Source organism: Lissotriton helveticus, chromosome 7, assembly GCF_964261635.1.
Source record: "Lissotriton helveticus chromosome 7, aLisHel1.1, whole genome shotgun sequence".
NCBI lineage: Eukaryota > Metazoa > Chordata > Amphibia > Caudata > Salamandridae > Lissotriton > Lissotriton helveticus.
Window position 1 is genome coordinate 1,452,122,743 of NC_136068.1, and position 15,883 is coordinate 1,452,138,625.

The 15,883-nt window shown below is 45.2% G+C and overlaps 1 protein-coding gene across 1 annotated transcript in view; it reads left to right on the forward strand.

Moving 5' to 3' along the window:
• TRIM28 (tripartite motif containing 28) overlaps window positions 1–4,238 on the forward strand; it is a 678,597-nt gene extending 674,359 nt beyond the window's left edge. Inside the window, exon 17 of the mRNA XM_078654815.1 lies at window positions 2,838–4,238. Coding sequence (XP_078510941.1) covers window positions 2,838–3,062 — 225 coding nt within the window. The 3' untranslated portion in view covers window positions 3,063–4,238. The remainder of the gene's footprint in view (window positions 1–2,837) is intronic.
• Window positions 4,239–15,883: the final 11,645 nt, after the last annotated feature.

The window sequence follows — 15,883 nt, forward strand, 5'->3', positions numbered from 1 at the left end:
CCCGCCCTTTGCCCGGGCTTCGCTCCGGGCGTCCCGCGAAGCGGGTATCTGCGCCGCTTAAGTGCGCCTCCTGGCGCCCTCGCGTTGTCAGAACGCGTGCCGCCGCGTAGGCTGCCGGGAATTGTAGTCCCGGAGCGGCGGCGCGTGGAGTCTGCTGTTGGTTGACTCTTGGCGGTGGCGGCGTGCTTTCAAGGTCTCCTGTCTGCCTTGGAATGACTCCTGGCGGTGGCGGCGTCCTTCAGGTGAGTGCTGGCTTGTCTCCCATGCTCCGCCGGTATCGGCGCCGCTTAAGTGCGCCTCCTGGCGCCCTCGCGTTGTCAGAACGCGCGCCGCCGCGTAGGCTGCCGGGAATTGTAGTCCCGGAGCGGCGGCGCGTGGAGTCTGCTGTTGGTTGACTCTTGGCGGTGGCGGCGTGCTTTCAAGGTCTCCTGTCTGCCTTGGAATGACTCCTGGCGGTGGCGGCGTCCTTCAGGTGAGTGCTGGCTTGTCTCCCCCGCTCCGCCGGTATCTGCGCCGCTTAAGTGCGCCTCCTGGCGCCCTCGCGTTGTCAGAACGCGCGCCGCCGCGTAGGCTGCCGGGAATTGTAGTCCCGGAGCGGCGGCACGTGGAGTCTGCTGTTGGTTGACTCTTGGCGGTGGCGGCGTGCTTTCAAGGTCTCCTGTCTGCCTTGGAATGACTCCTGGTGGTGGCGGCGTCCTTCAGGTGAGTGCTGGCTTGTCTCCCCTTTGTTTCTGAATGTACATAGTATTATTTTACCCGTATATATTTTAAACAGCCGGTACAAATTTGTGTTGAATTACAAATTGAGGCAATGCCGATAAGACTGTTTCAATTTACAAGTATACTATTATGCAGAAAAAATACTGTTTGACTTACCATGACTAATTACTTTTTCACGGAATGCAACTCTTCTACGTCCTTCGTTGTACAGACAGTAACCATGGCAATTCACTATCACTTTTACCAAGCAAGTCATGTATCTAATGTACTTCACTTTAGTGTGGACAGATGTTGTGAGCAAGGCGATCTCGCTGCCGAAACGCGCCAAGTCCATCTCATGGAATAAAGACTTTTCTTTAAAAATCGCATCCCACGGAGTCAGCGCCGGTTTCTCCATTTATGATTCGGGATTGGAATCAATAAATATATATATATATATATATATATATATATATATATATATATATATATATATATATGTGTGTGTGTATATGTATATGTGTGTGTGTATATGTATATGTGTGTGTGTATATGTGTATGTGTGTGTGTGTGTGTATATATGTGTGTATGTGTGTATTTTCTATATGCTCCGGGATCCCGCACATGGGCGGGGATTATTCGTAGATTGACTTTGATGGGTATACCCCTGGATGAGAACTAGGATTACAGGTAAGTAACTAATCCTTGCTGCCACAGGAGACGCCGGGGGTTTAGCAGGAGCAGGTTCGAGGGTGGACAGGCCGGTAGGGCTGGGGCCAAGTTAGTTTGTGTCGTCCTCTTGTTAGCAGCTGCACAGCAGGTTTTCTTTCTTCTTGTTCTTCTTTGTAGTTTTGGAATCAAGATCTGAGGAAGGAAGTTTCAGGGTGCCCTTTAATACTAAATTTTGGGGTGTTACAGGTAGGGAAAGGACAGGGACCAACGGGTCCCTTTCCTGGGGTGAGTACACCCCTATCCTGCCACTCTTCAGTAGGAGTGGGGCAGGAGACTAGCCCTGATTGGGTAGGACTCCCTATCCTCAAGATGGCGAGAGCCCGGAGTTGTGCTGCACCTATCCTCCCCCACCTGAGGGGTTGGGTTGGCAGAGGCTGGCACACCCCCTTTCCTCACTTTGTTTTTCCCGCCTGTCTTCCCGCCAGAGTGGGGGCCAGTTGCTGAGTACAGCAAGTGGCCTGGAGAAGCTCATAACGGCGACATGCCTTTGCAGCTTCCCCTGCCCATCCTGGGGGAGGAGGCCTAGCAACTCAACCCAGGATGTGCATTGTTGCAGGCCCACTAAAGCGGATGTCTCTCTACCCAGGGGTCCAGCAACATGTCTGCTTGGTGGCAGCCTAGGCAGCCTCTTAGTCAGGACGCGGGTTGTGGGTTAGTTTCAGGGGGCAATTCCAAGTTTGCCTTTGTCGTGCATTTTACATTAAATCCCACACTGGCATCCGTGTGGATTTAATGTGCTGAGAAGTTTGATACCAAACTTCAGTCTTCAGTGCAGCCATCATGGTGCTGTGGAGTTCGTGATGATGACCTCCCAGCACCATATACTCTTAATGGCAGCACAGTGCCCTGGGTACCTAGGGTACCATTTACCAGGGGCTGACATGTGGCCAGAGATGCCAATTGGGTTTAGGTTTCAATTCAGTTTTAGGGAAGGAACACCTGGGCACCTGATTGGCAGGAGCCCAGGGCACACTCAGTCAAAGTACATCAGCAATTCAGCAAAAAGTGGGGGCATACCATGCAAGAAAGATGGCACTTTCTCACAGCTTTCCCAACGCTTGTTTTCTTGCTTTGTGATCCAATGAGTAATTGGTATGAGTTTTTTAAAAAGTGTGCATATCTGTTAGAAAAAACTAATTTTTCTTCACCCACCACCCAGTTTCTCACGTTCACCGGAGTACTAGCTGCTAACTGCACCACTTTCAGACTTGCTGTATCTTAATTCCCCATTGGCAAGTTCAGGAATGGGGCTCACTGTGTGTATATACACCACAGGGCCTCCTGGGCAGACCCTGTGACGCAACGTAGTCTGATTTTCAAATTGTAATTCCTTGGTAAAATTGAAATAACTTACATATGTAAAATTGCAGTAGACTTAAATGTGATGTGTTTATTCTTCTCGTTAGGACAAGGAACTAGTTCAATCACTCATCGGCCTTCAGTCATTTTTTGAGACCAAACTCAGCAGTTTGTTTGCAGACCCGAAGATCTTGTCTGTGATGGGTGAGGTTATGTCTGAAGATCAGCACAGCGAAAGCAGCGGACTTACTCACCGAAGCTCCCCAGTCAGCACAACTAGTGATGCTCCAGCTCCAAAACCACTCGGAGAGGATGATCTTGCAAGCACTTAAAAAGCAAAGTTACATTTCATTGGACTCTTCTGACATTAAAGTAGAACATTTTCTTTATTTGATTAAAACTGTACAATAGGATTGTGTCTGTTCCTTCCATTGGGTCTTTGAGAGAAGCTGGTTTCAGGAGTCTTATAGCAAATCTATGCTTGGATCTCGAGTTCCCCAGGCCTCCCTTGACCTATTTAACCACCTCTCCAACCCCAGAGAAGTGAAGACACGAGAGTCTTTGATAAAAGGCCCCATTTCAGTATGTTTGCAACTTCTACAGCCAAAAATGCCATCCAGCACAGATTTTGTTCATCTCTTCTTTCTTCTTAATCGTGAAAAACATGCATAAGACATCCTTAAATGCTCGTGAGGCAGTTTGAGCTGCCTTTTGAGTGTCTAATGATGTAACCTCATCTAGCTGTGAACTGTTCACTGTTTTTTTTAAACATAGATCTATATATATATATATATATATATATATATTAAGGCTTCCCAGGCTCTGTGTTTAACCACCAGTATATTATTTTTAAGAAATATTCGCGCAGGGCTTACATCATAAATTGTTTTTTTTTAAATATAGTGAGGCATGATCTGTTTTGTGACTACTGTTCTTTGAAATTGTGTTTCATCATATATTTTTGTAGTTCAGGGTCAGTAGAGCAATATATGACCAACGTGCTTGAACAGTATCTTGCCAATGCAACCGAAAAATACAGTATCTACTGTTTCAGTTCTTCTTCCTGAAGATAGTGTCGATCTGCATTGGCTAACCAGTGGACATTTTTGCCTTTGAGTCTCTCTTCGTACTCCAGAGCAAAACACCCCATAAACAAAAGCATTGTCCAGCATTGAATACCTGTTAATGCTGAATTGTTTTGTATTGATTTTAATTGCTAGGACATCATTTGTTTCCAATCTTTGCTAGATAATGAGCAGTTCTTGCAATCAAACCATTGTCCCTTTGATGTCTTTTGCCTCTCCCCCCCCTCCCCCCACCACCACCTGCTGACTGACAAGAGCTAATGTATCTTTTTTTAAATTTTTATTTTTACAAAAACTACAGGAGTAAGTTGAATCAAAAACTTCAATGAAGGTCTTGAATTGGTATTGGTGCAACTATTTTGGATTCCAGATGTGCTTCTCTAGTTAAAAAATAGGACTAATAAAAGATACTTTTCTACCATCTTACTGCCAACTGGTGCTTGTGTTCAGCGAAGTACATACAAGAATACTACAGCATTCCTCATTCAGTAGCGAATGAGCAAACAGTCTTCACTTTGCTGACTGCATGGACAGGGTTTCGCTATCACATGATAGCAGTCACTTTTACATTCGTAGTCCAGAGTGAATCTGGTATTTGTCACTGCATGCTTTCTTTTGGGTAATAAGTAAAATGACAGCACAAACATAGAGATAGTGTGTGCTGTTTGCCAGGCATCCCATTTCTATTTGCTCATAGATAAGAAATAGATGTCAAATAACCGTAACAGGTATTGAACCCTCTGTTCCCTTCTTACTCTTGCTGGGTTAAAAAATGTGCGTTCCTTGGTGATAGTGCACGTTTCAAATCTTTATATTTTAAGATGTTTTGAGCACATTCTGATTTACTCTGTGAAATGTGTGCTTGGTCATTAATCACCCAGTGCATAATTAGAACGGTACACTTTGGTTATTAACATGAATGCAAATCGAATGTGTGCTAATTTGTTATAGTTGTAATTAATTAGCAGTACCTCATTGATGATATATCTGTCAGAGGGGTAGCTTATAAATGCATATCTGACTGAAATTCTCAAAAAGATGCATGTTGTTGCATACTGCAGCGACATAACTAAAGGCTCCAAATTACCCTCCCTTCAAAATTCCCATTTTTGAGCATTGGTAATTTTGGTGTACACGCCTATACCATTCCACTACATTCCTTGTGTACCTTTTCCTCATATACCCCCCTCAGTAGCTCTTCTGAGAAGAATGTTACTTCAAATAGCAATACATTCTCCACTTAATGTAAATATGACTTTAGTCACTATGTCTCCACCCTGCTCCAAAACACAAATCTGGTAATTTCAAAAGAAGAGGTGAGGGCAGGCGTTAAGGTTGGTTTTGCTGGTAGAATTCGAACATCATAAATGTTCTTGGGGTAACAGCAAAACGCTATTGAGCTTATATTTATTGTATTATAAGGACCAGGAAAACCATTAAATGGCAGCTTTGCTTACCTGTTCTTAACAGGGTGTTAACTGAAATCTAGAAGAGTCTCACAGCAAGATAAACGGCCTTACTGTAAATACGACTCTTTGAAGCGCATGTTAACTCAGGAACTGTTGTTGTCCAGCACTTAGACATTAGGCCACCCAGTGTTTAAAAGCTTCAGTTAGTGGGTTTGAGACTGTGGTGACAGATGAGGTGGAGGTTAAGGATTCTGTTTTATGTTTAAGCTTCAGGTTCGCATATGGTTTTAAGCACTTCAGGTTGTTGCTTTTTTGATGCTCTGTTGAAAGCTTAGCGCTTATGCGGATCTCCTTAGCAGAACTTAATGCTATTAATGTTGTATTGTCTGGGACAGTCTTGATTTTCATATCCGCTCATTGAAAGATTCTTGAAGTGTTTTCAGTCACCACCAGCTTATAAACCTTCTCAATCTTCCTATACATTCTCACTTCCTAGATTGTCTGTTGTATACATGTTCTCCACTAGTTCCTGAAGTATTTAAAGGGTACAGCATTAGGGGAATTCACATCTTGAAATGTTAGTTTTGTACGTCGGCCTTGATCTCACCCTTACCAGTGAACACTACCGCCTTAGACCAGGAGGCCACTAGAAAGTTCCCTGCTCCTACAGCTCACTTAAATTGCTGGCCACTCCTAAATATTGATGAATTTAAAACTATTTTAAATAGTCAAATCCGGCTCGCCCAAAAATCCCCTGCCCATTGCCATTATGAAACCATTAGATACCTGCAATTTGTTAGTGATCCTTCACTCTCTTAATGCTTCCTTGTGTGACTCCATTGTACCTGCACAGTGGAAACATGCAATGGTTACCCCCCTATTGAAAAAACCTACGGCTGACCCTGAAGTTCTTGCTAATTACAGACCCATTTCCCTCCTTCCAGCCTTATCCAAAATACTTGAAAGGCACGTCCATTCTCTTCTCTCACAGTTTGTCAATACTAACAACTCCCTCCACCCTTCCCAATCAGGTTTCCGCTCTGGTTTTTCCACAGAGACAGCACTTTCAGGTGTCACTGAGAGTCTTCGCCATTACCTTGATGAAGGTCAGACAGTTGCACTCATTTCGCTGGACCTGAGTGCGGCTTTCGACACCATCTCATATACAGCTTATCCAGACCTTGTAATCCTCTGGCATATGTGGCTCTGCCTTGGATTGGTTAATCTCCTTTGTGGACTCTCGTACATTCCAAATCTTTTCGGCTACAGCTTGCTGAAAAACTCACGCATCACCTCACGGGGTGCCTCAGGGCTCAATCCTGAGCCCACTGCTTTTTAACCTGTATGTCAGGCTTTTGTCCGACATCGCGGACCAGGCTGGCCTCACTCTTTTCACATACGCTGATGATTCCCAGATTGTTTTCTCCCTTTCTAACTCCAACCCGTTAGCACCTTCCTGTTTAAAACAAGGCCTCAGGAACATTTCAACTTGGATGACCAAAAATCATCTGAAGTTGAATGGTGAGAAGACTGAGGTTCTTATCCTAGGTAAGCAGAAAGTCCTATGGTGTCCGTCTCACTGGCCGGATGAGATGGGTAACCTCCCTAAGCCAACTAGCCATGTTCGGAATCTGGGCGTCATTGTAGACGACTCATTGTCCAAGCATCAACAAACCGTTAAATTGACAGCACTATGTTTTACCATCCTAAAATGGCTTAAGAAAATTTATGGATGCTGCCTATCTCTACCCAAAAAACCATAGTCCATGCCCTCGTTACTTCACTGCTCGACTACGGTAACATCCTATATCTGGGCTGTAAAAGGCCACGATCCGCAGACTCCAGCTAGTTCAGAATTCTGCAGCAAGACTCCTCTCCCCCATTGCTGGACATTTGAGGGACCTACATTGGCTCAGGGTGGAGAACCGTATCAAGTTCAATGCCCTGAGCTATATGTTTAGAATCAAGGCAGGTACTGCCCCATAATATTTTCAAGCGCTTGTCTGTCCCTATGTTCCATCCCGCCAATTAAGATCTATAACCAAGGGCAACTTTGTTGTACCCAGGGTTAAACTTTCCAGAATGGGTGGGAGATTCTTTTCCTATCTGGGCCCTTCCCTCTGGAACACCTTGCCTTCTATCATTTGCAAAGAAACTAACTACACCCACTTCCACAAAACTCTTAAGACCTGGCTCTTTGACCAATAATTCCTGCTCACTGTCCTGGTTTTTGCTCTTTGTCTGCTATGGTGCTGGGAAACGCTTTTTGGGTAGCGGAGCGCCTTACAAATCCATAATAATAATAATAATATGTAGACAAAAATCTATAAACACCATGTTGAACTTTTTAACCGATTGATCACCGAGCGTTAAATATGGCTTTCAATTAAATTCGGTGTGTTTTGCCGTATTGTAAACTGTCGACACAAATACTACAATCTGATGATTGTGGCACACTTCCATTTCTTCAAACTGGAATACTTTTTGTTTTCTTCCGAATGCACTCTTTTGCCTTTCGTGGGCAAGTGAGTTATCTGAATGATGACCCTTTTCCATTATATTCGATTCCCTTCGAACCTCAATAGTTGTATTAGATTATCACAGGACAAAAATATTCCAGACTTAACTTCCTTCATCGTAGCTTCTGGTTCCTTCTGCCTGCAGTTCATATTCATCTGTAAAATATTGCATCAAGTCATATATTGGATACTATGCACTTTTTCTAGCACTGCGGTGCTAGATAGGTATTATAGTCTAAATTTAATTGCAATTTTCCATGCAAAGTATGTATTAATGACTAGTGCCCTATATACTTTTTAAATTGCTTATATCCGGATACCTACACGCTATAGTTACGCAAGACATTCTTGCTTGTATGTTTTAGAATGCTACTTTCGTTTTAAGGAATAATAGTGCTGAACTGCAGTTAAACTGTTTCTAAATGAATATTTAAATAAATCTTTGGTTTTGAGATTTTTCTACTATATAAGTATTTTCAAAACTGGTTCTCTTGCGAGCTCTTGCTTGTTTAGTTGTGCATTCTACTATCTCGAACCCTTTTATTTCTTTATTCTTGGTTTGGTTCTTGAATAATAAAATGATTACCACTAAAGCAATGTTTCAGTATATGCATATTAAATCCTATTTATAACCAAAATTGGTTTTAAGAAAGTACCCAAAAAAATGGCAAATTAAGTAAGGGCTTGTCTTGTGCTCAGGAACGTAGCAATCAAACGTATTTTTATTAATAGTAATTGAGTACATTCTGAAAGTGCAGTTTGTCGGGAACCTACCATTTGGTGCCTATATCCTGTTCTGGATCTCTGAGGAGTGCATTTAAAGTATAAAGGTACATCCTGCATAGGTAGCAAGAGAAGCCTGAACCTTTTGCTAGAGGTGTTTAGGTCTTCTTTTATTACCATGAGGTCACAATGTATCCTCCATTTTGTACACTTTTATATAGCCCACTTTTCTGCTAGCCATCAAAGGAGCTAGGCTTTTAAATGGTATCTTTTTCTTCAGGGTGAAACGCAATCCACTCCCAGAGGCATCTTGTTGGAAAAAGTAATCTGTAACTTGGTGTGTAAAGTGTTTGTTGTACTGATAGGCCTCATTACTGCCTGTATTTGCCTGCCCCAGATGCAAAGCCCCAAAAAATTATTCAGCCTTATCTTGTGCATAGGCACCGGCCCCTACATATCAATCACCAACTGCCCTAGCGCAGAAGCCACTTTTAGACAGTATGCAGTGATGGTATACACCACATGCTTCACCTTTTTGGTTGCCATTTTTCCTACATCACCTTCCTTGAAGTAGCATTTCTTGTACTTTTTATTTTTCCTTATTTCACCAAATCATAATCTTCTCCCTATTCACCATATGCCATTAAAGACCGACTTCAAGCAATGTATACAGTATGGTAGTTTTATTTCTGTGCCTCATCGTCCCAAAATGTGCACAACCTACTTACAGATGTTTAATCCATTGAGTTCTTGTTCATTCTGTTTAGGAATGCAGATCTCACGTCAGTGTTAAAATAACCAGTACCTCAGGGCACCACATGTGGCAGAGTATCCTCCAGCACCCCTTGGTTAAAGATTCAATATAAAAACAGTATCCATTTCTATACTGTCTAAGTTCCATTGTCATTTATTCTTCACTAATTTCTCCTACCATCATTGCCGCTTCTCCTTCAAGACATGACCACCACCCTGCACAAGATCCCGCACTGTGTCCGCCCAGGAGACCTCAGACAACCCGGGACTTCCCCAGTGCATCCTGCTAAATGCCCAATTCCTCTCCAAACAACTCATGGAGATCACCACATTCTCCCCCTGATGTTGCGTTCATCACCGAATCATGGCTCAACCCCGACAGCCATCTCCGAAGGATACAAGATGATACACCAAGACTGCACCAATTCATATATTGAACAAAAATAAAATGAACATTTCTACCATGGTTAAAATGTCATCCAAATTTCCGAGGCCACAACGCAAACCAATTCGTTAATACAAACTCAAAGTAATCTAGGTGACTTATGTGTGAGCCAGTTCTATAGTGCAGGTTACCTTGTTATTAATGACATAACAGCCGGGGACTCTCCACCAAAGTGGACATGGACAAATGGCTCAAAGCAATCGCATCTGGATTACACGATCTGCACCGCACCCCTATTAAATTGCATTACTGACTTTAGAATACACCCAAGAAACGAAAGCGATCATAGGCCCCAGGTCACAGTTTTTAACATAAACCCAGAGCATCATAAAATGGCACCACCGATACTTCGGGAAACCCACACAGAAAACTTAAAGCGCCTAAAGTGGACAGAAGAAATTAGCTTGAATATTCTTCGGGCAAGCTCGGACATAATAAGACTGGGCCAGGAGCAAGAGGTCAGTCCAACAGAACTATGGTCCATGTTATGCTCCCATCTGATTCATCTGTTTCCTGCAAGGCATCAAGCCCAAAGGGTAACTTCGACGCATCAATTTACATTATCTCAGACGACGAAGTCACTAAAGAAAGCGAGAAATAAGGCCCTGCGGGCATTGGCCAAATTCCCGGGAAACAGTGATTACATATCCAATTATCAAATTTCGCAAAAATCACTCAAGCAAGCGACTAAAAAGGATAAACGGGCACATGAAAATCAATTCTGGAGTAAACTGGTGTGGGAAAGTAAGCAAAAAAACTCAAGGAAATTCTGGGCGCTTATTAACCACACCAGCTTAGGAACAGTGTGTACGGGATCGGCTAATATCCTGGAATCAGACTGGGCAAATTTCCTATTCGATCACTTTAAGTCTCCTGATTGCCCAAGCCCCATCGGAAACGTCACCGTAACTGAGACTAGCCAAGGGCATGGTCCCACGTGGAGTATAACACAGGAAAGGGTCTCAAAATCACTGTCAAAAGCAAGATCGGACGGGGCGCCAGGCCCAAATGGCCTGCCACAGACTTTGTTTAACTCAGATATCGCCCTCTGGTCAGGAACATTGGCCAATCTCTTCAACTACGCATTAAGAACAGCCACAATACCAGAGTCATGGCGGGGAGCCATAATACACCCGATTTATAAATCCGGATCTCATGCACATCCGAGCAATTACAGATTCATTGCCCTTTTGGACATAGAAGCAAAGCACTATGCAGGTCTTCTATTAGAGGACCTAAGGTTATGGGTAAAGGACAATAAGCTATTGCCAATGAACCAGACAGGGTTTGTGGCAAATTCAGGAACCCGTACCAATTTGCTAGCAATATCAACTTTAGTCGACAGGGCAGTTGTAACCTCAAGATTAGTTCATTGCTGCTTTGTCGACTTCAAAGCAGCATTCGACAGAGTCCCCAGGGAGGCCCTATGGGCCAATCTAAAGATGTGGGGGATTCCAGAGAAACTACTAGAGGGAATAATTCAGCTCCACACTAGGACGTGGGTGCGGGTGAAGTTGGGGACCGGCACACATCTCTCACGTAAAATAATGACAACTAGAGGAGTGAAGCAGGGATGTGTGCTGGCCCCTCTTCTTTTTAATCTATTTGTAGCAGATCTGTCGGCGGCCCTAGATGACACTAATAGTCACTCTCCGAAGGTGGGTGGCATGATTCTAAGTAATCTTTTATATGCCGATGATTTGGCTCTCTTCAGTTTAACCAGGGTAGGGTTACAAAGACTCCTCGACAAATTGTTTGATTACACGATCAACAACCAACTCGAGGTTAACCTGAAGAAAACGCAAGTAGTCACATTTGGCAAGAAACGATACACAGGGGGCGGTTGGTCATTCAATAATGTCAGTTTAGAAATTGGCCAGTCCTATAAATACCTAGGCGTCCACCTGGATTCAAAATGTGGTTACAAAAAACAGCGTGGAGAGATCGGAGCCAAAGCAGTGACCCTAATGGTATCACTAGGCAAACTTGCAAAAGATCTTTCTGGTCCAACCTTAGCTCCCCTCTTGGAGGTAATGAGAGCAAAGGTTGGCCCAACTGTATCCTACGGCATTGAGATTTTCTGTGGTAAAATGAGTACAACCTTGAACCAACAGACAACCAAAATTTATAAAAGGGTGCTCCGGCTGCCAAAGACAGCCTCCGCAGCACAGATTAGGTTGGAGATGGGGCTGATAAACTACGAGGCCTCAGCCACTGGGGCATACCTTAACCTGTGTTACAAGTTAAGACAAGCTGAGCCAGGAACTTTAGAATCCCTAGTCTGGCAAGAAATCAGCCAGATTAACCCCGGGGGGGGGTGGGGGGTGGGGGGGGGGGGGGGGTTGTACGGACTACTTTTTACAGACGCCATTAAGCAAATGTCAGCAAGCGATCTGTGGGCCCTAAACCCTGGCCAGATAGCTTTTAAAAAAGCCATAAAAAATGTGAGAGAATGACTTCTTGTCTCACTGATAAAGCACTTTTTCTGAAACGTAGCCATGCCTGAGCCATGATAAATTCCTACAGACACCCAGCCCCAGTCTGTTATTTGGGCATCACATACCCATTATACTTGAAACGCGGCTTCATTGCCATCAGACTGGGCGACTGGCGTTCCTTGCAGGACCTACCACCATGGCGACGTACATCGGAAGACCTCTCTTGTAGAGGGTGTGGGAAAACAGCGGAAACCATGTTGCATGTAAGTTGCCTCTGCCCAGCCCTTAATACAGAACGCAGGTCCGGACTAAAACTAGAATGGAATAGGCTGGGAGTTCGGTCCTGCAGGCAAGCCATTATGGCAGCTTTAAACCCGGAAAACACAGTGCTAAACATAAAATTTACAAAATTTGTTCAGCGAGCATACTATACCTTTAACTTAAGGAGACCATGTTAAAGTGCTTAATTTTCTTTTTTCTCTCACTGAAATGAATTATAACTGGCATTATTCTCAGTAACGTTAGACATAATCTGGTGATACCGAATGCAAGCTGGTGCCCTGTTTCAATTTTTGTGATTTTAAAATATGAGACAAAATCCCTGTTTTTATAATGACTGTTAATGGATTGTGTTTTTATATCTATATTGTGTTATTTCCTAGAAGTTTTTATCCTAATATTGGGTCAGGTTGTGAATTTGTAAACACTTTTAAAGATATGTTTTATATCTAAATAAAGATTATTATTATTATTATTATTATTATGTCATCCTCTAAAAACCTAACACCCTAAATCCTACCTCTGTGTGCTATGCTAGGAGGGCATGGAGTAATATAACTTGTATCTAGAGTTTCTTAGGGAGAATCAGTGCACTGCAGACCTGTTCATGGCAAAGCACTGTAATTGTCAGTAGTCGGGGAGGCAGTGTTTCCTGTGTAAGGCAAACATGCATCTCATCGGCTCCTCCCGGACAAGTATCAACTTTTAGTAGAAAATGCGGTACAACAGCACATCTGGCAGTATATTGCACGATAATCTGAGGCGAACTCCCTCTCTTAACAAGTGGTAAAGTGGCAGCCCTTTTATTCTGGATCTTATTTAAGCTTGAATTTCCAGCGTCACCTTAGGAATGTTAGGTATACCTTATTGGCCTCAAGATCTAGTCTAAGACGCCTTCTTAAAAAACAAATAAGGTAAAAAAATACAACAATTCCGACCACACTGTTTTGTCTGTTCTTGCTTGAACTTGAAATAAAGATAACAAGGCACTTGTTCCAGACTGATGTCAGATATCTCGTTGCCTATGTTTGAGTTACTTGGCACATTCACAGGTTCCTGGAAAGATACGGACAGACAACATCTGCGTCAAACCCAGATATGTTGATGATTCTGCAAACATACAGAAAATAGAGTCTAGGCTTATGGTCTTTAGATCGCCCCTAATGCAGAAGTGGAACAATACACAATCATTGGACATTGTTGCATTACCAATGTAGGTACCAACCTCCAAGACCGTGAGCTAAACATCTACACCTTCCATACATGAGCGGACTATTGTGCTACTCATGAAAGACTGTTGATCCAAGGAGTCCATTATATAGACCATGGAGAAAGGAGGAACTTAGTGGCAGGAATATCGGTTCTTCTTGCTGTCACTAATACACTGTGAAGCAGCAGTCTTCTGTCTGTAGACTGAGGAGTGGTACTTCCTTGATGGGAGGAAGGCAGGCTGTGACTATTGACATTGCGGACTCCAGAGTGCACCAACTCTCTTTTATGCACACACACGGGCACATCCTAAAAGGTGCTAGTAACACCCCCATGCACCCTTTACCCGTTCAGTAATGGAGAAGGCGGGTATGCACGAGTACGCCCCTGGCAACCAGACCCTGCTGTGCTTGCTTTGCGGTGGAATGAAGCGGCACCAAGAACACGCTGTCAATCAGGTAAATTTGCCATGCTCCTAAAAAAGGCATATTGCTGCAGGAAGAACCTGATGTAGCAGTGGGCAAACTAGTTGAAATACTAGGAGCAATTGGGAACATGAGTAGTTTATCTGATAGAGACAACTAGCCGCAGATTCCTTAACATAGAATTATCCCCAATCATGAGACTGGATCCGGAAAACTTTTTGCCACAGCATCCCTATGCGCCGGGGGGATGGCACCAAGTGACTCCGCCCTGATGTCCGCGTACGTGACGTCAGCGAGAATACATAAGTCCCACCCCGGCGCGCCTACGTCAGTTTTTTTCTCTTTTCCGCGTGCAACGCGGATCTGGATTGTGTCCTGGTCTGTTTTCAGGCCTTCTTCCGTTTTTCACGCTTTGGCCTTAGTGGAACAGTGTGGGAATGCCTTCAGGCTTCAAGATGTGTACCTCGTGTGCACGTCCCATGTCGGCGACTGATCCTCACCTGATTTGCATGTGGTGCATGGGCGAGCACCACAATTCAACGGATTGCGAAGGCTGTCAGCACCTTAAACCCACGTCATGGCGGGAATGCCGAATGAAATTGCTGTCGGCCCAATTGTCCAGGTCGGTGTCATCCCAGCGTCCGTCTCCACCTGGGAAGCACGGACCCGCCTGTTCAGTCTGCACCATCGTCCCTCGCCACGGCCCCAAGGGTGTTGTTCGCCGGCTGGTAGGTCTTTCAGCTTGTCTCCGAGGCCTTGTCCTCCTTCAGCGGTGGGCGCCGGCTCCCCTAGAGACTTGGGCCCAAATGACAGCGTACGTGGCGGCTCTGCAGGCTTCTTTGGCCCCCTCCTCCACCTCCTGAGACGGCCGCGGATCCTTTACCTAGTGCAGGGACTTCTGCGGAGACGCCAGCGGCGAAGGTTTCGGCTTCAGGTCTTAGGATGGTGGTGTTGTCAAGGTGTAGTCCTTCAGGGCTCCCCTCTTCTGTGCCTGGCCTCTCTGCAAATCGCTATGGGGCTCCCTGTGGTGTCGCAGGAGATTGGCGGGACTCCAGGCTTGCCCCCGAGCCCCCCTCGGTCCTCTGAGCAGGCGGCTGCCTCGCCAGAGGCCCAGCCGGCGCAGTTTTGGCACTGGGAGCCTTCCTCCCTGGCTCCAAACGACCAGGTCCCGGTGGAGGCCGGGACCTGGGGTGTTTTCCCGAGTCCCTCTCGGTCCTCGACGCGGGCCGCTGCCCCGTCTGAGGCCGAGCTGGCGCCTTTTCGGTGCTGTTCCTTTGCCGTACCGGCATCGACCCCACCTCATTCTCCTCGGGAGCACGTGGAGGCAGAGGTCGACCCTGCGCCGCACATAATACTCACTCCGGGGCCGATCAACATCGATCAGGCACCGGTGGTGGACTCCACGGAGCCATGCCGGCGTCTGGTTCTTGATTTGTCTCCTGAGGTTCCTTCTTCTCCTGAGGTATGTCATCTGGTGGTGTCTTCCTCCCCGGAGACAGGGCACCGCATTGTTGCCTTTTCACCGGCATCTTCCAGGGAGGGCTCCTCACTGTCCCCACAGCCTAAATCCTCGAACCTTTCTTTCTGTGGCTCGCGGCTGGCTTTTGCACCGACCTCTCTGCCTTCCCCTGGAGCCCCTCAGGTTCCCCATTCATCTGTGGATCTCCCACTATTCCGGAGTTGGCCGGTTCCCCTTGGGCGTGGGGACAGAGGGCTCAGTCTACAGCCGTTGCCCATGGAGGAATTACTTTCTCCTCCGCGATGCCCTACTGAGGCCAGTGTTGCTTTTCTTCAGGCTATTTCAACAGCTGCTGGTATTCTGCGGATGGGTGAACGTGCCACTCCATTTCCTACGAATAACCTTTTGG